The following is a 21,590-nucleotide window of genomic DNA, read 5'->3' as shown; positions in this document are numbered from 1 at the left end:
CTCCTGCACCTCTGCCCATATTCAGGGACCTGGGGAGGGGGCCCAGAGAGTGACACAGTCTTTGTCCCTCACCCAGCCTAGCAGGATGGTCAGATGTCTGAGCTCAGTAAGAGGGAAAACATGGAAATCCAAGTGTTGGTACCTGGCCTAATGCCTAGTCCCAGCAGCCAAGGCTCTGAAGAAAGAAGGCAGCAGCTCCAAATGTTTGCATTTATTATAAACAAAGGTGCAGACCCTAGACTCTCAAAAACACGCCAACAAGTACAAAGCTAAGACATCTGCTGAGACGTTAACAGTGGGACAGGGGACACCGAGGTATTCGTGTCTGAGCGAGAGCAGCCACCCAGGGCCCCCTCCACCTTTGGTCCAGACCACCTGTTGGCCCAGGTGTCCCCACTGCCAGGACAAAGTGTTGACTAGGGTACAGGAGCTGGATATTCCGTGAGGCTGGTGTCAGGGGAAGCAGGGACTACCAGAGATCAGATGGCCCCTCTCCTCTGGGGGCCAATTTCCCTCCAGGACCCAGAGCTCTCAGCCTCACAGCAACTATCACATACATTTTGAAACAGAAAACAGGCAAAATGTTTGGCTAAAAGTAAACAAAATCACTGCAGGAAGGACACCTGAGTGTGTAAGTGGATTGAGGCCACCTTGCCCACCTGAGGTGGGGGCCAGGGCCAGCAAGGGAAGCCAGAACTGTGGGTGGATGTGGCCCTCCAGGTGGTCCAGGGAGGAGGCAGGGCAGTCCGGGAAGACACAATTAGGGGTGGGTGCAGCTCTGCCCGAGTTGTTTTGCTATTGGGACGCTGCCCACCCTCCCCTGGGCATGGCACAGGCTCCAGGGAGCGATGAAATATCTGCCAAAAGGACGGAAACCCAATGTAACCAGGTGCCCAGCCTCATCCACTCACCTGCATCATGGCTCTGGTTCTTCCATGGGTACCCCACAGTCTGGGGACAAGCTATGGCCTCAAGCAATGGCTAACCATTCTGCCAAAACCAGAACACGTGTGCATCTTGCCCACAAAAAGCTGTGCTACTCTAGTGTGACAAGCCCCACCTGGACTCCCTGGGGTGGTCTGGAAAAGAACTCCCACCCCATTCTGTGAATTTTGCTTGAGATTTCAAGGAAGCATAATTTCAAGTGAGGAAGAGAACAAAACATGGTCCCAGCAACTCTGGCAAGGATTGTTTCCCACCTCGTCGGCATCAAAAGAAGCCTTGTGTACAAACAGGACACACACACACTACGCACGGGGAGAGAAGGACCATGCCTGCATACCCATGCACACACATGACATATCAAGTGGCAGTCAGAGATGCAGGGGCATGCTCAGGGGGCTGCCTTCGGGGGGTCCATGTAAGCCGGGTTGTAAGGAGGCTGGCTGGCAGAGTAGGGTGTGGCGGCACCTCCTGAAAAGAGAGGGGACACCGGTTGGCTGTGGGCACAGCGCCTGCGGTGTGAGGGGGCAGAAGCGGGAGCTTTGGGGGGTCAAGCAGGGTCAGAGTGGGCTGTGGTACTCACCAGCCAACGTCTCATGGTAGGCCGGAGGGCCCATGGGCTGGGCTGGGTAGGGTGGTGGGTACTGCGTCGGGTATGGTGCTGCAGGCATCCCTGGCTGGGGGGGCATGGGGTGGTAGCCCTGGTAGGTCGGTCCAGGGTAGCTGGGTGGCACACTTGGGGGCTGCGGGTAAGGGGCGTGCACCACAGTGGTGGCTGTGGTGGTGGTCACAACCGCTGCAAAGAGAATCCCAGTCAGGACCTCCGGGCTTGCCACCCCTCCCTCCAGCTCAGCCGAATCAGGGCCCTGGTCAGTTCCCTTTGCCACCCTGGGGTCTAAAACTGCACACAGGGGTCAGAGTGGGGTGGGCTGGGGGTGGGCATGCTTACGACGTGGTCGGCGGCACATCTTGTACAAGCAGCAGCAGGAGCAGGTGAAGCAGATGATAATGGTGACAACAGAGAGCACAAAGATGGTCAGGCCAACAGCTACAGTCGCCCCGAACCTGCCAAAGAGCCAGTCATGACCCGGGGCCTCTGCCCCTGCCCAGGACCAGCAGTCCACTCCCCATTCCCAGGGGGCACTCCTCTTGCCGGGAGACTTGGCAACACAAACAGCAACTTCTGGGTGAGTAGCTTGAACCTGTTTCAGCCTCAGTTTCCTCAAGCATAAAATGGGCTCTTTGTGAGTCTACATAAAGCACCGCACCTAGGGTCTGCCCCCCTTGTCCCACCCTCAGGAGCATGGGAGGGAGTTCTTCAAGTACCTCCCCACACACACACACATCTTGTCCACCCCCTCAACTGATGAGAGATGTTCACTGAAAACACGCCACAAGACAGGCACTGTGTGGTTTGAGCCAAAACCAGTGGTGGGCGGGACAGACCAAATCCTGGCTTCTGGAAGCCACAGTCCATTGTAGGAAGCAGATTTTGAAGGTAAAATGACTCAGGAAGCACAGGTGACGAAGACGGGGAGAAGTTCCAGGAGAGCGGAGGACAGCGGGGCCAGAACAGCGAGGAGAGGCACGTGGCAAACACAGCCCTTGCGCTGGCCGGCTCAAGCCCAGGCAGGGCTGCTGGCCCCAAGTGACAGGAGCCTGCGGGTGCACTGCGCCAGGTGCTCACATCCCTCCCTGGGCTCAACACTCCAACCGGCATGGCAGGTGGTGGACAGAGCCAGACGGATGGTCTGGAAGAGGAGGCCTCCCTGCCTGACGCAGGTGCCGCAGCAAGGACCACGACAGAATGGAGGGCCTGCCCTTTGAGAAAGCAGCCCTGGCGGGGAGTTCACCAAAGATGACTTTCAAGGGCAGGCAGAGCCCCTTGCTGGCCTCGCCTGCTCCCGGAGGCCAGGCTCTTTTCTAATAAAAGGTAAATGCTTGGTAACCGCACCAAGCACATTAAATCAGGGAAGGAGCCTGGTGAGCTGTGGGGCATCTGCCTCCCAAGGCCTCGCCCTGGGGGGAGGGGATTCCACCTCAGAGCCCAGCACCTAATCAGTGACACGCGACTGCAGGGCCATCACCATCACTCTTTTTCTCTCTCACTCTCATTTTGTCCATCTCTGTCTGTCTCTGTCTCTCTGTCTCTCTCTCTCTTGCTCTCACACACACACATAACACACACAGTATGGCGCCCAGGCTCACCCCATGTTAGCCTCTGCCTTCACTCAGGGGCCTCCTGCACCCCTGGACTTCCCCGCTTTCCACCATGGGCCACTCAGTTTCAATCTCCTCCCCTTTCTAGGAAAAGGAAAGCAAATTTCCTGGGCCCTCCCCTATCCCTGACGTCAGTGGCAAGAAAGACAGACACAGGCCCTCTTAAAGACACAGCGTGACCCAAGGCCCCAGCTGCTCCCAGCTGGGCTGGCAGCCTAGAGGGGCCAGGACTGGGGAGGGCCCAGGCACTCAGGCTGTCTTCCCAGAGCTGCCTCCCTAGCCTCGGCTGCCCAGGCCTGGCCCCTCATTGTGGCCTGTCCACCCGACTGTCAAGGATAGTGCTACCACAGGTCTGAGAGATGTCCCCGCCTCAGTGTGACTCAGTGTGCCCAACATGCCGCCGCTGGGCACTTTCAGCTCTCTAGGCCCACCAGCAGATCCTAGGGCCCTGGACAACATACAGCTCCTGCCAGCCCGTCCCCTCAGCTCCTCCTCTCCCACCAGCACACACTCCAAGCCACTAAGCTCCCTCTCCAATGTCAGGCAGATGCCTCCTCCAGTTCCCTTGGCTACCTGCCAGGTGCGATCATGTCACTCCCTGCTCAAAAGCCTACTATGGCTCCTGTAGCCCTTGGGATCACACAGGAATATGCTTGATCATTAACTTGTTAAACTCTTTGTGTATGTGTGTGTGTCTGTACTTTTCTGTGTATATATTATAGTTGACAATAAAAAAAAATCTAGGATTTTTCTCGTCAGATAGTAAAACATTGTATGTAATAAAGCAAATTTTAATCTTTAATTAAAAGTCCACATGAAATACAACTAGTTGTGTAGTCTGGGGCTCTGGCCACATTACCTTTTAGCTTTTTTTTTTTTTTTGAGGAAGATTAGCCCTGAGGTAACAGCTGCTGCCAATCCTCCTCTTTTTGCTGAGGAAGGCTGGCCCTGAGCTAACATGCGTGCCCATCTTCCTCTACTTTATATGTGGGACGCCTGCCACAGCACGACGTGCCAAGCAGTGCATAGGTCCATACCCAGGACGCAAACCAGCGAACTGAATCGTTGCGCCACCAGGCCGGTGCCGCCCCCTCCTTTCAGCTTTTGAAAGCACCATGCTGTGTCCTACCTGAGAGCCTTTGTACATGCAGTTTCTGCTGCCTGGTCTACCATTCCCTTCCTCCACCCCCACGTAATTAATTCTTGTACACCCTTCAGACCTCAGCTCAAAATATCACTTCCTCAGGGACTCCTTCCCTGACCATGCAGATGAGGTCAGGCTCCTTGATAAATGTTCTTACAGAACCAAGTTTCTGTCTGTCTCAGTTTGTAAACACACACTCCTTCGTGTGAGCATTTCATTAACGTGCATCTTGCCTCCAGCCTGTGGATTCATGGAGGCACAGACTGCACCTGCTTTGGGCCATCACTGTATCTCCAGCACCTGGCATCCAGTAGGTGCTCAATAAGTATGTGACGAATGAATAAATTCACTCAGGGACCCTGTGGGCAACACCTAGTAGGACAGCCAGGCATCACGCTCGGAGGAAGTGCAATCTTTGAGGGGTGGTTGCACAGTGTGGCAGGGGCCTGTGGGACGACGCCTCTGCGGGGAAGGACTACAGCTTCCCAAGGCTGGGGCTGCCTTGCAGATCAAGGAGCCCAAAGGCCAAGCTCCGAAAGCAGAGTCAGCCCAGGCAGGAGGGGACAGAAGACCAGGGGAGCAAGAGGACAGGCAGGGAGCTTGCGGTGGGGCTAAGTTGGGCAGCCCTCAGGAGGCCACAGATTCCCAATGTTCGGATGGTGAAATGGCCGCCTGCTGGACACCAGCACTCTCACCATGATGCTGACAAGGCAGCTTACCGCTCATGACACAGTGAGTGTGAGAGCTGCAGAAAGGACGCTGTGAGGACTGGAGCAGGCACAGGTTCGCCGAGCCCACGCCTCACTTAATGGACCTCCCTGCCTTTCCCCTGCACTGTCACAGCAGAGTCAGAGCAAAGGGTCAGCAGTGGCTTGCCTGGGGCCCACAGCCAGAGACTCTACCACTCAGGTGCTTAAAAACACGCCAGTCCCGGGGCCGGCCCAGTGGCGCAGCAGTTAGGTTCGCATGTTCTGCTTCAGCAGCCTGGGGTTCGCCAGTTCGGATCCTGGCTGCGGACATGGCACCGTTTGTCAAGCCATGCTATGGCAGGTGTCCCACATATAAAGTAGAGGAAGATGGGCATGGATGTTAGCTCAGGGTCAGTCTTGCTCAGCAAAAGGAAGAGGATTGGCAGCAGATGTTGGCTCAGGGCTAATCTCCCTCAAAAAAAAAAAAAAACAAAAACACGCTAGTCCTGCCTGACCATCCCGTGAGTGGCAACGAGCTGGGAAGGGACAATGAAATCAGGATCCAAAAGAACCACGACAGGGAACCAAAGAAGCTCTGGGAACACAGCCACAGAGCGTTCAACAGTGCAGGACAGGACTCACCTGCCAAACAGAGGGGGGAGGGGGTGAGGGGTGTGGCGCAGAACACCTGGGCCAACTTTGAGCCCACAGGTAACATGCCCAAAGTATGGGGAGCATGGTGCCCACATCGAGGGAAGACATCAGCTGTCCAGGTTGTGCCAGGCAGATGTGGACTCATCTGAATCCCTGTGCTCTGACCTGGTGCCTTGTTCCTGGGGAACCCAAGGAGTCACCCAGGAGAGCTGAGGGCAAGGGTCCAAGAATGAAGAGGAGGAGGGGTCAGTGGTGGGGGATTGGGGGCAGAACTGGTGTGGGTCCCCAGAGCATGGGGTCTTTCCCCTGTCGGGGCTTCCCTGAAGCTCCCAGACACAGCCCAGGCAGCAGGGGCTGCACCCATCAAGGAGCCAACACTCCAGTGGACAAACAACAGTGCCCTTGCCAAGGGGGCAGCACATACAGACCTCTCCTTGGGGCCCAGACAGGCGGTCACCTGAGAGCATTCACAGGAGAAGTGTCATTGGCGACCCTGTCCCCTTACCCTCCCAGCACCTGCTTCTCAAGCCCTCAACCTGTATAAGGCAGGTGCGGTACAAGAGGCTGGGGCTCCGCTCAGAGGGCAAAGAGGGAGAGACGGGGCAGGGAGGGGTGGGGGGCAAGTGGGAGGGGAGCATTACTCCAGTCATCTGTTCTTCCCAGTGCGTGGGCAGGATAGCCTGGGTGGGAGGCATGAGGAACGGAGCCGGAGCAGGGAGGCAGCAGGGCATGCCCACACTGCGCAGTGGTGTGCACAGCACAGCATGTGGTCAAGCTGACCAGACCTGGTTCTATGTGCACACCTCAGGGAGGGAGAGGTGCTCCTGAGCTGGCCCCAGTCACCTCCCTGCACTGCAGTCCCAGGAAGCCACTCCTCCTCCTATGCCCCTCGGGGAACCTTGTTCTGCATTGTCCCCACTCTCTGCTCTCCCAGCTCGTCTCCACCATTGCAAAAGAAGCTGTTCCTCCCCCTCATTCCTCCTGCAACTTCCATCTTACTCCTCACCCATTCATAGCAAATCTCTGCACAGAACTGTCTGCCACCACACCACCTCCACAGAGCTCATCTCACCATACACACTTCCAACTCACGCTTCAATCCACTCCACTGAACGGCTCCTGCCAAGGGCACCATGGCCTCCATGGTGTGGAACCCACATACCAAGCCAGCTTCCTGTCTCCTCCCACCTCTCTGAACCCAACCTCTCAGCTCCTCCTGCGCCCATTCTTCAAACACTGCTGACCCTAGATTTGGTCCTCAACACACTCATCCCGCCCAAACCCAAGCCCTTCACCACAAACTCACTCCCCATTCCGCATCCCTATACAGGGCTAGACCTCCGACACTGTCACCTGAGCAGAGACGAGAGCACCACCTAGCCCTTGTCACTCCCTCAGCCCCGTTCCTGGCAGGCAGCTGCTGAAGGCCCAGTCTCCAGCCTCACCTCACCCTGCCCAGCCCAGTCTCCCTCTGATCTCCCTCTGGTCCGACTACAGATCAAGATGCTATAGTTGCCACCTGCCACACCCTCCCTGCCTGCTCTTTTCATCCTCCATGGACCACCCAAAGTGGTCTTCTTCCTAAAACAGCAGACCCCAACACTGCCCATAACCCTCCACGGTGTCCACTGTCCTCAGGACCAGGCCTACTCCTGGGCACCTCCAGGCCCACACTGACTAGACATCAGAATATCCTATGAGGCCATCTGAAAACCCACAGTTCTGGGTCTCAGCAAAGGAGGGGTGCTCCCGGGATGTGGAGGGAGGGATGCTTCAAGGTCTCAGTCTCTAACCAGCCCAGGGGAAAGGGTCAGCCAGCAGAGCAGAGTGAGGAGGCCCAGCCCCGGGCACCGAGGAGGGCGCATGGGCTGCACTTCTTCCCCTCCCCCACTAACAGGAGCCCAGGAGTGAGGCCCCGTACCCACCCAGGCCCACAGGGCAGGATGGGGCAGGACAAGAACCCGGGCCCCAGACACAGGCCTGGAGTCCAAAGTCTCTTCCTCCAAAGGGGGAAGCAGGCAAAGGTGGAACTTCTACTGAGAGGGGCTTCTAGATCCACCAGGGCAGGGAGCAGACAGAACATAGAACAGACTCCACCAGGAAAACACATGCAAGCAGCTACATGCCCATTCCATCCACATGAAATGTTCGCCATGACATCTGCCATGGTGGCAACAAGACAGGGCAGGAACCTAGCCAAAGGGACTGGAGTTTGGGAGATTGGGCTGTTCCCTGGCCTCCTGAAAGGAGGGCCCAGACACAGTAACTGTGACCCACAAACATTGACACAAGAACCGTGTATCATCAGTTGTCCCAGCATCTTTGCCCCACCATTATCACCCCATCACCATGCACCCTGCACCACCATCACCTCCATCACTGTTGCCATCGCCACCGTTGCCGCATCACCATCAACCTATCCCACAACCACTGCCCCCATCACCATCACCACCGTCGCCCTATCACCATATACTCAGCTCTGGAGCCCCCGTCACCCCATCCCTGCCACCTCTGCCTCATCACTATTGCCTTTTGCCACCGTCACCCCCATCACTGTCACTCCCTCCCCATCACCTACACCCATCAGTCACCTGTGCCTATCCCATCACCTAGGCCAACACGGAGCCTCACTCTCGGCCTTTCAAATCTCAACCTCCAACCACAGTCACCCTATCCCTAGCACAGTGATAAGGACACAATTTCCCAACATATGGATCAAGGGTCTTTGTGTCAGACATGGTGACAGCTTCTCTGGGGCCCCACCGCAGTAACTCTGTGCCATCCCAGTCCCCACAGGCCTCATCCTAGCCCACCTGAGCCCTCTTGTCACCTCTGCCAAGAAGATGCACCCAGCCTGCAGGTTTTATTTACCCTGACATGGGGTCGCTGTCCAAGCCGGAGCGAAACCTCAGTGGCGAGCCCAGCTGCTCCAGTGGCTCCATGTCGGTGGGCCCACTGCAAAGAGGAAACCTCATGATTAACACACCCAAGCCCCACCCAGCACCCCAGGAACAAACACTACCTTAACGCACACACAGAACATGCACAAAAGCCAACCCCATACACGCCAGAGAGGTAGCCCTGATGGCCTCCTCAGGACGGAGTTCACAGACACTAGGATCTCAGGCTAAAGTGTCACATATTCTTCTCAACTGCACACGGGACGTTCTCCAGGACAGGCCACATGTGTGGCCACAAAACAATTCTCAATAGATTTTAAATGACAGCTACCATACAAAGCATCTTCTCTGAACACAATAGGATGAAGTCAGAAAGCAGTTACAGAAGACTACAATGCCAAAAGTTAAAAAAGAAAAAAGAAATGCTGAAAAAAGGTCATACCTTGGGAGACTAATTAACACGGCATTAAAAAGAAAAACTGTGTAGGTGCAGCAGCCCTGTGGTGTAGTGGTTAAGTTCAGCACACTCTGCTTCGGTGGCCCGAGTTCACGGGTTCAGATCCTGGGCACAGATCTACACTACTCATTAGCCATGCTGTGGCAGTGACCCACATACAAAATAGAGGAAGACTGGCACAGATATTAGCTCAGAGTGAATCTTCCTGAAGCAAAAAAAAAAAAAAAAAGAGGAGGATTGGCAACAGATATTAGCTCAGGGCAAATCTTTCTCAGCAAAAAAACCCAGGAAAAAAAAAAAACTGTGGGTTAAATAAGAAATCATAAAGTAAATTAAGAAATATGTAAAACTGAATGATAATGAAAATACTACAGGTCAAAATTCGTGAAACACAGCTAACGCAGTTCATAGAGAGAAATTCATTATCTTTAATAGTGAGATGGTATTGAACTCAGGAGGACGGAAAAAATAATAGGGCAAACCCAAAAAACAAGGAAAGAGTTAATAGAAGTAAGTGCAAAAGTAAAAGACAACGTGGCCAGGGGTTCACCGCTTCAGATCCCAGGTGCAGACATGGCACCACTTGGCAAGCCATGCTGTGGTAGGCATCCCACATATAAAGTAGAAGAAGATGGGCACGGATGTTAGCTCAGGGCCAGTCTTCCTCAGCAAAAAGAGGAGGATTGGTGGGAGATGTTAGCTCAGGGCTAATCTTCCTAAAAAAAAAAAAAAAAGAAAGAAAGAAAATAATAGAGAAGACAAACAAAACCAAAGCTAGTAGAACTCTGGCAAGACTAAGCCAGAAAATGAGAAAGGTACAGAAAGAGAAAAATACAAAATATAAAAGGGGAGAGGCCTGCCTCATGGCCTAGTGGTTAAGTTTGGCATGCTCTGCTTTGGTGACCCAGGTTTGGTTTCCCAGTGTGGACCTATACCACTCGTTGGCAGCCATGCTGTGGCAGCAACCCACATACAAAATAGAGGAGGCTTAGCAGAGATATTAGCTCATGGCAAATCTTCCTCAAGCAAAAAAAAACAAAAAAACAAAAACAAAACACAAAGAAAAAGAAAAAGGGAACTAACTATAGGTACAACAGTACCTATATTCTGATTCTGATTTGAACAAACCACCCATGAAAAGACATTTTTGAAACAAGTGGAGGTAACTGAAAACAGACAAGTATTGAAAGCTATTAATGAATTACTATTAATTGTGCCAAATGTGCTATGGATATAGTGGTTATATTTATTTTTAAAGGTCTCACTTGTACTCATAAAAACTAACTTTTAGGGGCCAGCCCAGTAGCATAGGGGCTAAGTTGGCACACTCTGCTTTGGCGGCCTGGGGTTTGCGGGTTCCGACCTCGGGTGTGGACCTCCACACCACTCATCAAGGCATGCTGTGGCAGCACCCCACATACAAAATAGAGGAATATTGGCACAGATGTTAGCTCAGCGACAATCTTCCTCAAGCAAAAAGAGGAAGATTGGCAACAGATGTTAGCTCAGGGCCAATCTTCCTTGCCAAGGAAAAATAAACTTCTAAGGAGAAATATGTATGATGTCTGGGATTTGTTTTATTTTTAAAGTAATCTAGAAAAAAAAGTGGTGGGAGGTATATGAACAACAGTGTCAGAGTGTTGATAACTATGGAAGCAGGTGATGGATATATGGAGATATTATATTATTCCCTCTACTTTTGTATTTATTTGAAAATTTCCAAAATTAAATGTAACATAAAATAAAATTTAAAAGTATTAGGAACAACTATACCCCAATAAATTTGAAGGACAACCAGTAAAGCTGAGGAGAAAATATTTTTTTAAAAAAATCAGTAGGCAGGCTTTGGCAAGTGCTGATATAGTGAAGAATACCAAGCTGGGATACAGTGGTGGCTGGCAAGAAAGATCCACGGAGGTGAGCCTGGCATCTGAGGGCTTTTTGCTCCTCTGGCATTAGCAAATTTCAGGGGACAGCTGAGAGGCTGAGCCAAACGCCGAAAGTCCCAGGTGATAGAGATCAGATGCAGAGCCCATCAGGTGGAGAGGCCCTGATGACTCCCCCTCACTTGGGCTGGGACCTGCAAAGCTGTGCCCCAAGAGGAAAGGAGAAGCTGAGCAGACAGCTTCTAACCATCTCAGTCTCTGCAGCTGGGCAAGGTGATCTTAGAGTGCTCCTGTTCTTGGAAAAGCAAACTAAATTCTCCCCAGAGGAAATCCTGAACTCCAAATTTCCACAATCACTTTTGCAAATACAACGTTAGGCACACAATCAAAAAATTTCAGGAACACTAGGACACTAGACAACATCAACAGAAAACAACAGAAACAACTGACAAGAGAAATATCCACAGGGGCTTCAAATGTTGAAGTTATCAGACACTGACATTAAAATAACATAACATGCACTGTTCAAAGAGATTAAAGAAAAGATTGAGCAAGTCAAGAAAGCTTGAAATATAAAAAGAAGAAACAAAAATTCTACAACTAAAAAGTAATACAACAAATTAATAATTTATTAGACACAGTTAAAGATATAATTAATGAACTGGAGGATGGGTCCAAACAAATATATATGGACTGAGACTCAGAGACACAAAAAGATGGTAAATGTAAATAAAGAAGACAGTAGGTGAAATACAAAATACAGTTTACAAAAGGTCTTCCCTGTGTGTAATTAGAGTCCTGAAAAGAGTCGAGTGAGAGAATGGGGCAGGAGTAATCTTTAAAGAGATAATGGCTGCAAATTTTCCAAAACTGATGAAAACAGCTGATTCAAACAATGATTCAAGAAGTACTGTGAACCCCATGCAGCAAAAACCCAATACAAAAAGAAAAAGCTTAAAAGCAGTCAGGGAAAAGACATGTTGCTTGCAAAGGAGCAGTAATAAAACTGTCAGCTGATTTCTCAACAGAAACAACAGGTATCAGAAGACAAGGAAATGAAAGCTTCAAAGTGCTGAAAGAAGTTTATAACTGCCAACCTAGAAATCAATATCCAGGAAAACTATCCTACAAGAAGGAAGGCAAAATAAAGACATTTTCAGACAAACAAAAACCGAGAAAATTTGACACCAGCATACCTGCATTAAAGGTAGAAGAAACGTGATCTCAGATGAAGCTGAAAGGTGCAGGAAGCACTAAGCAGCAGCAGAGAAGATCAATATATGGATAAATGTAAGTAAATAGTCACTGTCAAAAACAATTAAAATACGGTCTTTGGGGTTTACAATAGTGTTACAAGAGAGAAAGAGGGACATTATGTATGATAAAATGAGCAATTCATCAGAAAGTCAAAACAATCCTAAATATGTATGCAGCTAATAACAAAGCATCAGAATTCAAAAAGCAAATATTGACAGATATCTGTAGTCTCTCAGTAATTGATAAAACAAGCAGACAAAACCCAGCAAGGATAGAAAAGATCTAAACACTATTATCAACCAACTTGACCTAATTGACACTTATAAAACACTGCACTCAACAAATGCAGAATACACCTTCTTTTCAAGTACCTGTGAAATATTCACCACAGTACAGTATACGCTGGGTCATAAAATGAAATCGCGACAAACTTCAAAAGACTGAAATCTTAAAAGAAAACAACACGATGAGATATTACTACACAGCTACCAAAATTACTAAAATTAAAATTTTCTAGGAAATAACAATGATCTGTATCTTGACTGAAGTGTTATAGATGATGTATATATATGCTTCAAACTGAAACATTAAGTTCTGTGCATTTTACAGTATGTAATTATACCTCAAATTTAAAAAAAGATTTACAATATCAAATTTTGGAGAGGATGTAGCATAAACTGGAGCTGTCGTACACAGCTGGTAGGAGTGTAAATGGTACAACCATGTTTGGAAGTATCTGCCAAAGCTGAACAAATGCACGCAATGTCTCAGCAATTCCACTCCTAGATATTTACCCAGAAGAAATATATTCCTTTAAAAGGCACCAAAGATTTATAAAAGCCAGCCCTGGTGGTCTAGTGGTCAAGATTCGGCACACTGATCGCAAAAGCCAGGGTTCATTTCCTGGTCATGGAACCACACCACTCGTCTGCAGGTGTCATATTGTGGCAGCGGCTCATATAGAGAACTAAAAAACTAACAACTAGGATACACAACCATGTCCTGAAGCTTTAATAATAATAATAATGTTCCTCATGGGCCAGCCCCGTGGCTGAGTGGGTTAAGTTCACACGCTCTGCTTTGGCGGCCCAGGGTTTCGCCGGTTCGGATCCTGGGCGCAGACATGGCACTGCTCATCAGGCCACATTGAGGCAGCATCCCACATGCCACAACTAGAAGGACCCACAACTAAAATATACAACTATGTACTAGGGGGATTTGGGGAGAAAAAGCAGAAAATAATAATAATAATAATGTTTCTCTAAATCAATAATTAGAAAATGAAATTTTTAAACTATACTATTTATAGTACCACCAAAAAATCAAATACCTAGGAAAAATTACAATGAAAGATACATAAGGCTTTGACATAGAAAACTATAAGACATAATTAAGAGCAAATGAAAGAAAATCTAAATACATAGACAGATATGCTGTATTGATGAACTGGAAAATTCAATATAGTAAAACATCAATTCTACAAAAATAGTCTATAAAGTCAACACAATCTAAGCTGGCTTTATTGACAAGCTGATTCGAAAATTTATATAGAAACACAAATGGTTAAAAATAACTAAGACAATCTTGAAGAAGAATATCAAACCTTACTATAAAGTTACAGTAACTACAAGTCTGTTTTAGCTCAAAGATAGACGAATGTAATGTAACAGAGAGCCCAGAGACAAATCCACGCATGTGTGGACACTCGATTTATAAAAAATTGGCACTGCAGAATGATAAAAAAGGATACCTTTCTCAATAAATGGTGCTGGGTCAATTGGATATCCCTATTTAAAAATGAAATTTGGTTTCTACTTACATCTGCTACTAAACATATACTTAAAAGAAATGCATACACATGTGCATCAAAAGATACGTACAAGAATGCTCACAGCAGCATTATTTGTAATAGCCAAAAAATGGAAACAATCCAGATGTCCATCAACATTAGAATGGATAAAGTGTTGTATAAAACTTAACACCTTACACAGATGGAAATGAACAAACAGCACAATATGGATGAAATTCACATGTTGACAGAAAGAAACCAGACACAGAATAATAGGCAATATATGTATGATTTCATGTGTGTGTCTATAAATATAACAGGTGTGACAGGTTAATGGTTACCTCTGGGGATAACAGTGGGGATGCTGATTAGAAAGGAACATGATGGGGCTTCTGGGGTGCTATGATGTTCTATCTTGATCTGCTTAGGTGGTGGTTATGTGGACGTGTTTACTTTGTAATGATGCACTGAACTGTATACTTCAGATTTGTGTACTTCTTTTTTTTGAGGAAGATTAGCCCTGACCTAACTGCTGCCAATCCTCCTCTTTTTGCTGAGGGAGACTGGCCCTGAGCTAACATCCGTGCCCATCTTCCTCTACTTTATATGTGGGATGCCTACCACAGCATGGCTTGCCAAGCAGTACCATGTCTGCACCCAGGATCCGAACTGGCGAACCCCAGGCCGCCAAAGCAGAACGTGCGCACTTAACCGCTGTGCCACCGGGCCGGCCCCTAGATTTGTGTACTTTTATACATGCATGATATACATCAACTTAAGAAAATATATGTACTCCACCCCTCAAAAAAAAACTAAACTATAGAATTTAGGGATGCATACTTGGGTATTACAACTTTAAAGAAAAGCAATGTTAAAAGTTAGAATTGGGGGGCTGGCCCCGTGGCCGAGTGGTTAAGTTCACGTGCTCTGCTTTGGCGGCCCAGGGTTTCACCAGTTTGAATCCTGGACACGGATGTGGCACCGCTCATCAGGCCATGCTGAGGCAGCATCCCACATGCCACAACTAGAAGGACCCACAACTATGTACTGGGGGGCTTTGGGAGAAAAAGGAAAAACAAAATCTTTAAAAAAAAAAAAAGTTAGAATTGTAGTTACCTTTGTAGGGTAGAGAAAAGACAGCGATTGGGAGTGAGCTCAGGGTGACTTCTGAGTTACTGGGAATGTCACATGTCTTGACCTGTGTGGTGGTTATGCAGATATTTGCTTTGTGATAAATCATGGAGTTATACATTTATTTTGTGCAGTCTTCTGTATGTGAATTATATTTGATAATACAGTATAACACTATAAAAAACAACCTCAACAGATGAGTTGAACAGCAGATTAGACACAGCTCAAGAAATAATTGAGCAAACTGAGAGGTTAGAAGACATTATCCAGAATGCAGCATAGACATGAAAATATGGAAGAGAGACTAGAACAAGGACACTGGAGTAAAATATGTGGCATATGTCTAATTGGAGTTCCAGAAGGAAAGGAGAATGAGGAAGGGCAATATTTAAAGAAGTAATGGCAGAGAATTTTCTAGAACTCATGAGAGACACTAAACCACAGATTTAAGAAGCTCAAAAACTTCATAGCAGCATAAATAAAAAGAAATCCATCTCTCGATACATCATAGCATAACTGAAGAATACCAAACACAAGAAAAAAATCTTAAAAAGTTGTCAGAAGGAAAAAAAAGACATCTTTTAAATGAGGGATAACTAACTATTGAGCTGATGTCTCAACAGAAATAATGGAAGCCAGAAGACAACATGCTAGGGGAAAATAATGACCAACTTAAGCTCTGTTCAGATAAATATTCTTTAAAAATGAGATCAACATAATTTATCATATCAACAGAATAAAAGTAGAAAAATCATCTGATCATCTCTACAAATGCTGGAAAAATATTTGACAAAATTCAAGATCCCTTCATGATTAAAACTCCAAGCAAACTAGGATTAGAAGGGAACTTTCTCAACCTGATGAAGGGACCTGTGGAAAGCTACAGCTAACATCATACCTTATGGTAAGTGCTTTCTACCTAAAATTGAGAACAAGACAGGGATGTCTGCTCTCACCACTTCAATTCAACAAGATACTAGAGGTTCTAGCCAGTGCAATGAGACAAGAAAAAGGAATAAAGGCATATAGAATGGAAAAGAAGAAGTAAACAGTAGAGAGAAAAAAAGGAATAAAAACAAACCAAAACAATATAGTAAGTGAAAAAGAAAGAAATACAGAATAGGAGAGAGAAATAAAAGCACAAAATAAGATGGCAAATACAATCCCAGAATACCAATTACATCAAATTTAAATGGAATAAATTCTCTTTTTTTAAAAAAAAGTTACCAGAATGGATTAAAAAACAAAAAAAGACAGTTGTAAAATACAAGGGCACCAAAAGGATGAAAGTAAAAGGGTGGGATATGATCCATCAGGAACCCTCAGGTATGGCTGGCAGTTATGCAGCCTGCTGTTGCCATTCCCAAGAGCACTTTGGAAGTCCTTAGTCAGTAACTAGGTGCATCTCTCTGATCTGGCAATTTGCTCCCATGTACACTTCCATGAAATTCTCACGTGGCTTGGTAAAAGGAGGTAGGAGGAAGTATAGGAGGATGTCCACCGCAGGTATCTATGATAGCAAGTTGTGGGCTCACAGCACAGAGAATGACACATCAGTGGTGGGCATGGGCCAGATGTACACACAGCAATGTGGATGGTTCTTACAAACACTGCACTGAATGCAAAAAGTAAGGGGGTTCACTGTGCCCACAAAACAATACAGACTTTGCAAGAACCCAATCAAACGGATATGGCAGACTGGTTGCTTATGGGGTGAGACGGGAACGGAAATGTCATGGGAGATTAAAATCAACATGGCGGGGAGGGAGGGGCTGGTCTTGCCCAGACCACTGATGGTCACCTGCAATGCACTGAGGAGGACGACCACCTCAACCCTACACCTGTGGCCAAAACAAAAGCAATACAGAATGTGGCAAAGGGAGACACACGCCAGGGCCTGGGACCCTCGTTCCAACCCATGAAACAGTCTAAAGCCAAGATGCAGTGTAAATCCATGGGCCACACCAAGAGGACACAGGCATGGCACACAGAGAGGCACACACCCATGCACTGTGCTCTCCGGGGCCACAGGATATCTCCACAGGATAGTACCTGCACAAAGCACATACAACCCCCCCAGGTACATGCACATCCTGTGGGGTACACTCACACCAAGGCACCCACCCTGAAGACATGCTGTACAAGTACACACCCAGGAGTGAGCCACAGGGCCAGCTGAGGCCACTGATCCCTGAGAAACCTGCTTAGCCCAAGGTTTGGTGAGCTGGAGCCCTTGAGGGTGTGGGAGAGAGGGGCAAGGGACTAACCAAGCAGGGTCTAGGGAGTCTAGCCCAGAACAGGTACCCCCCAACCCTGCTAGCCCACCACTCTACCACCATCTTGAGACGGCTGAGAGGCCAAAGGGGTGGGGCTATTTCCCTTCCATGCATGCTCCCGCTGGGGGCAGGCTTGGGCCACCCACCCTGTGACCACTGGTGTACCCACCTGGCCTCAGGAACAGCACACCGTTCCTCGTTCCACACAAATTTCTTCAGCACGTCAGAGCAGCAGTACTGGTCATAACAGGTGCCGCAGCAGAAATCAGGACAGAACTCGGGGAAAAGGCTGCGTCCACGGGAAGCCGTACACACCTCACCGTGGGCTGGAGCAGAGAAACATTTGTTCACAAGGCCAGGCCTCAGCCATGTCCCAGCCAACAGAGCCCCTTCCCCAGCACCGCCAGCAGGCACAAGCATGCTAGACCGTCTCTGAGCCATCCTAGTCATTGGCCACCTTGGGAGACTACCCCAATTAGCCTTGCCCTTCCCCTGGGCCACAGGAGAGGGACCCAACAGGGCTCCCTCTCTCCCCACCAGTCCGCTTGCCTCCTGATGGGAGAGCGAACTTTCTAAATGTGAGTCTGACTGGGCCACACTATCCCTGGTTCCCACTGCCTCAGGATCAAGTCCAGAGGCCACAAAGCAGGGTCCAGATTGTAAAGAGCTTTGAGGGTCACCCCAACATCCCAGCCCTATCCACACTCTGTCCATATTCGTGCCTGTTTCCCATCCTCCACCTTCAGATCTACTCATCCTTCAAGGCCTTACTACCGGCCCCCTCCTCCAGAAGCCACCCAAGCCCAGGAGTCACACAACTGACCAGTAACACCTCCGACCAGCTGCTGAGGACAAGGCACTGGGTCAGCTAGTTCTTAATCCTCATTCCCTCTCCCACCATCAGCCACAACAGCCTCAGTCCCCGCTGGACACCACGACTTCAGGGGCCGGCCCTCACAGACCACACCTTCACGGCAGGTCTCCTGAATAGTTCACCATCGGCCACAGTCACACCCACCACGTAAGTGTCCATGCAGCACTTAGCCCTGAGCTGGGCCTGCAGCAGGTGCCTAGGAAATATTTGTGCCCTCAGTGGCCAGGGCTCCGAGGCAATGGCACCATTTGAAGCCCCAGAACCATCACAAGGTTCTCAGCCACGGAGTTGGGATCTAAGGACATCCCCGCAGGCTGGGGTAAGGACAGAGCCTCAGTATATAAGGTCACGCTGAGGAGACCTGACTGACAAGTGTGGAAAATGACCCAGGGCTCCAGGTGACCACAAAGTTTGCAAACTTCCAGGAAGATGCTACAGCCAAATGTTCCCATGCATCTTTAGGCTACATTAGCAGAGATCTAGTGTCCATCAGCAGGAGGGGGCAGTCCTGGATTCTGCCTAGACAGACCCCAAATGGAACACCCAGTCCAGCAAGGCCCAGATGACTATGGTAGACTGGGGATAGGTCTGATGATAAACCCTGAGGTGTGGCTTTGTCACCTGGAAACAGTCACAGCACAGCACTCAGACTCTGGAGACCTAGCCTGGTCACTATATCCTCCACCCTGGGGCCATCGGCAGAGCCAGGCCCAAAGACAGAGGCATTGAGAGACCTCCTTGAGAAGAGAGAACTAGGAATGGGGTCGAGGGTGGGCGGATGTTTTGTTCTTGGCAGCTCCTGGTAGAACCCTGCTCTGGGCAAAGCTGTGGGGCAGAGAATCGGACCACCAACAGGTCCAACCCAGCCAGCTGTCCACCTGACAGCAGGTATGGTCAGCATGGCCCGTGCTACTGGGTAGCTCACGTGACCCAGTTCCAGCAGGGTCTTCATAGCCTTTACAGCCACAGTCCAGCCTAAGCCTCTAAGCTGAGGCTGAAGACATGCCGATGGCTCTGTTTGGGCCAAGAACCCATGACACAAATGTTCTTCTGACCCCCTGACACTCTGGACACGGCTCTCCAGACCTCACTGGACCAGGGACCAGAGCTCCACCATCTCACTTTCCTACCCCCAGATCCTCCAGATTCATGCCAGTCCCCACGAAACAAAGCTGTCCCCTCCTGGAAGCCACCCACCCTAGAAGGATCTTCAGCGTCCTAGCGCTGGGGCATGGGAGACTATTCTAATTCCCACTCCTAAAAGGCCCCAAGCCTGGCCTCTCCCACCTGTGAATCATCAGTCTACAATCAACACACACAGATAGTTGTGTTTCCTCCAACCCTGGAGGCCAGCCTCAGCCATCTCCTGGAACACAAGTGCCATGGAGGCAGCGGTGGGGGCTCCCAGCCAATAAACAGAGGCTGAGAGGGAAGGCCTCTGATGGAGGGGCCAGCCCTCCCAGCAGCCACTACACCCCCACACACCTCCCCACTAAGGCCAGGCAGAGAATCCTACCCCAGACTCCAGGGACCAACCCCTTGGAACATCAGAGGGAGGACAGCCCTAGGCAAACAATGGTGGCAGCTGCCTGAGGTCTGGACAGTGTCAGTTCAGACAGAGGGGTGCTGGGTGGAGGAGAGGTCAGTCGTGGGGTCACTGACTGCCTCAGGGTTATTAGGGGTCGGTGGGAGGCACTGTGGGGATGGCGCTGCCTGGGCTCGCTCCAGGGTCGGCGAGGACGTGGCTGACCCCCATCGCTGGCCGGGACAAAGTGCCCCCACCCCCAAAGGCTCACCACCCGGAGGCGGCGGTAGCAGCAACAGCACCAGTAACAGGATCCGTGGCGCGGGGGTCGGAGCAGCCATGGCTGGGCGGGTGGACGGACGGACAGACGGACGGAAGCACCAGGGTCCTGGTACAGCCGCAGCCTCAGCGACCCGCGCGGCCACCCGCTTCCTCGCCCCGCCCCGGCCGGTTCCCGGAACCCCGCCCGGGAAGGAGAGGAGAGGAGGAGGGCGAGGCGAGGGAGGGGAAGCGAACGCCCCTCCCAGCCTCCGGGCTAGACCCACGTCCGGTGCCTGCGCGAAAATTCGGACCCTGTTCTGGGACAGCGGCGGGCGACCGGCGATCAGCGGAGTTGCCTTCTGTTCTTGGGATACTTCCCGCCCCCCGTCCCTCAGTGCCCAACCCTCGGGCCGGAGAGGCTGTTCGCCGGAGTCTGCATCCTTGCACAAGCGCCTACTCTTGTGCTGCGGAGAAGCCGACACAGCCCCTCCCCGCGCCTCGGCTTCCTCATTTGCCCAGGGGACCTCACTCCTACCTAAGGACTAGATGAGGTGGCGCGGGGACAGTGCCCCCAGCAGACCTCAGCACACAGTAGATGCCCCAAAAATGCCGGGTTCCTTCTGGAAGCCTAGTGCAGAGTCTTCCGGGGACTCCAGCTCTAAGCATACTCTATCACCCTGCCCCCTGTGACACCTCTATCCCCCTGGTCATCCTACCCTCCAGTCCAGGTAGGCTCACCCCTGGCTCAAGGCAGACAGTGTGGTCTGAGGGTGGGAACTGGCAGCTCCCAGGCACACCAGGCAACCTCCTGGCTCAGGGGAGTGTGGCTGGCCCACCCTTGTCTGCTCCGCTAGCATGTGCTCTCACAAGACATCCTGAGATGGGGCAGTGGCTAACAGTGGCCCTGCCACTCACTGTAGAGCAGGGGTCTGGCAGAGCCCGGGGAAGGGAGTGGAGCACTGTCTTAGTCCGTTTGGGCAGCTATAACAAAACTTCATGGACTTGGTGGCTTATAAACAACAAACATTTAATTCTCACAGTTCAGACTGGGAAGTCCAAGATCAAGGTGCCAGAAGATTCTAGCTGATGAAGATTCTTCCTGGTTATAGATGACTGTCCTTTCCCTGTGTTCTCATGCGAGGGACCTCCCTGGGGCCTCTTTTATGAGGGCACCAGTCCCATTCTTGAGGACTCCAGCCTCATGATCTAATCACTTCCCAAAGGCCCCACCTCCTAATACCATCACCTTGGGTGGTAGGATTTCAACCTGCCACCTACCATGCACCTGGCACATTCAGTACGTTATACTCAACACAGTAAACACAAAATGTCACACTAACTAGGCACCTGAGCCGGTGTGTACACCCTATGTGCCACACGTTTCTCACGTGACTGCAGGGACATCAGTGTGACAAAGAATGAGACCTGAGGGTGATGAGGATTATTTTAGGCTGGTTACTTTTAAAAACTGTAGACGGGAAGGAGGCTCTGAGGAATAGAATGTCTCTTTGTTAAGAGACATTTACATTGTAAAGGAAATCTGGATCTGTAAAGGTGTCTCCCTCTCTGTACCAGGAAGAGGGGA

General features: G+C 50.0%; 2 protein-coding genes across 4 annotated transcripts in view; both read right to left on the bottom strand.

The window, feature by feature from the left end:
- The window catches only part of CCDC51 (coiled-coil domain containing 51), a 38,437-nt gene extending 29,838 nt beyond the window's left edge, over positions 1 to 8,599 (bottom strand). Inside the window, exon 1 of the mRNA XM_070237724.1 lies at positions 8,521 to 8,599. The gene's annotated coding sequence lies outside the window, so the exon portion shown is untranslated. The remainder of the gene's footprint in view (positions 1 to 8,520) is intronic.
- Positions 197 to 20,478, bottom strand: SHISA5 (shisa family member 5). Of its 3 annotated transcripts, XM_001494858.5 has the most exons (6): positions 20,016 to 20,478; positions 17,515 to 17,671; positions 8,521 to 8,604; positions 1,892 to 2,007; positions 1,526 to 1,738; positions 197 to 1,413 (listed from the first exon to the last, which is right to left on the bottom strand). In XM_001494858.5, the coding sequence occupies exons 1-6, from the start codon at positions 20,083 to 20,085 to the stop codon at positions 1,334 to 1,336; spliced, it is 720 nt and encodes a 239-aa protein (XP_001494908.1). In that variant the 5' UTR covers positions 20,086 to 20,478; the 3' UTR covers positions 197 to 1,333. The 3 variants fall into 3 exon arrangements, with proteins under 3 accessions (XP_001494908.1, XP_023476275.1, XP_005600761.1); XM_023620507.2 differs by lacking the exon at positions 8,521 to 8,604 and having other exon boundaries at positions 20,016 to 20,203; XM_005600704.4 differs by lacking the exons at positions 8,521 to 8,604; positions 17,515 to 17,671; positions 20,016 to 20,478 and adding an exon at positions 3,151 to 3,275.
- Positions 20,479 to 21,590: the final 1,112 nt, after the last annotated feature.

Source organism: Equus caballus, chromosome 16 (genome assembly GCF_041296265.1).
Source record: "Equus caballus isolate H_3958 breed thoroughbred chromosome 16, TB-T2T, whole genome shotgun sequence".
Lineage (NCBI taxonomy): Eukaryota > Metazoa > Chordata > Mammalia > Perissodactyla > Equidae > Equus > Equus caballus.
Note: the sequence above shows the minus strand (reverse complement) of the source record. Positions and strands in the feature narration are given on the sequence as shown.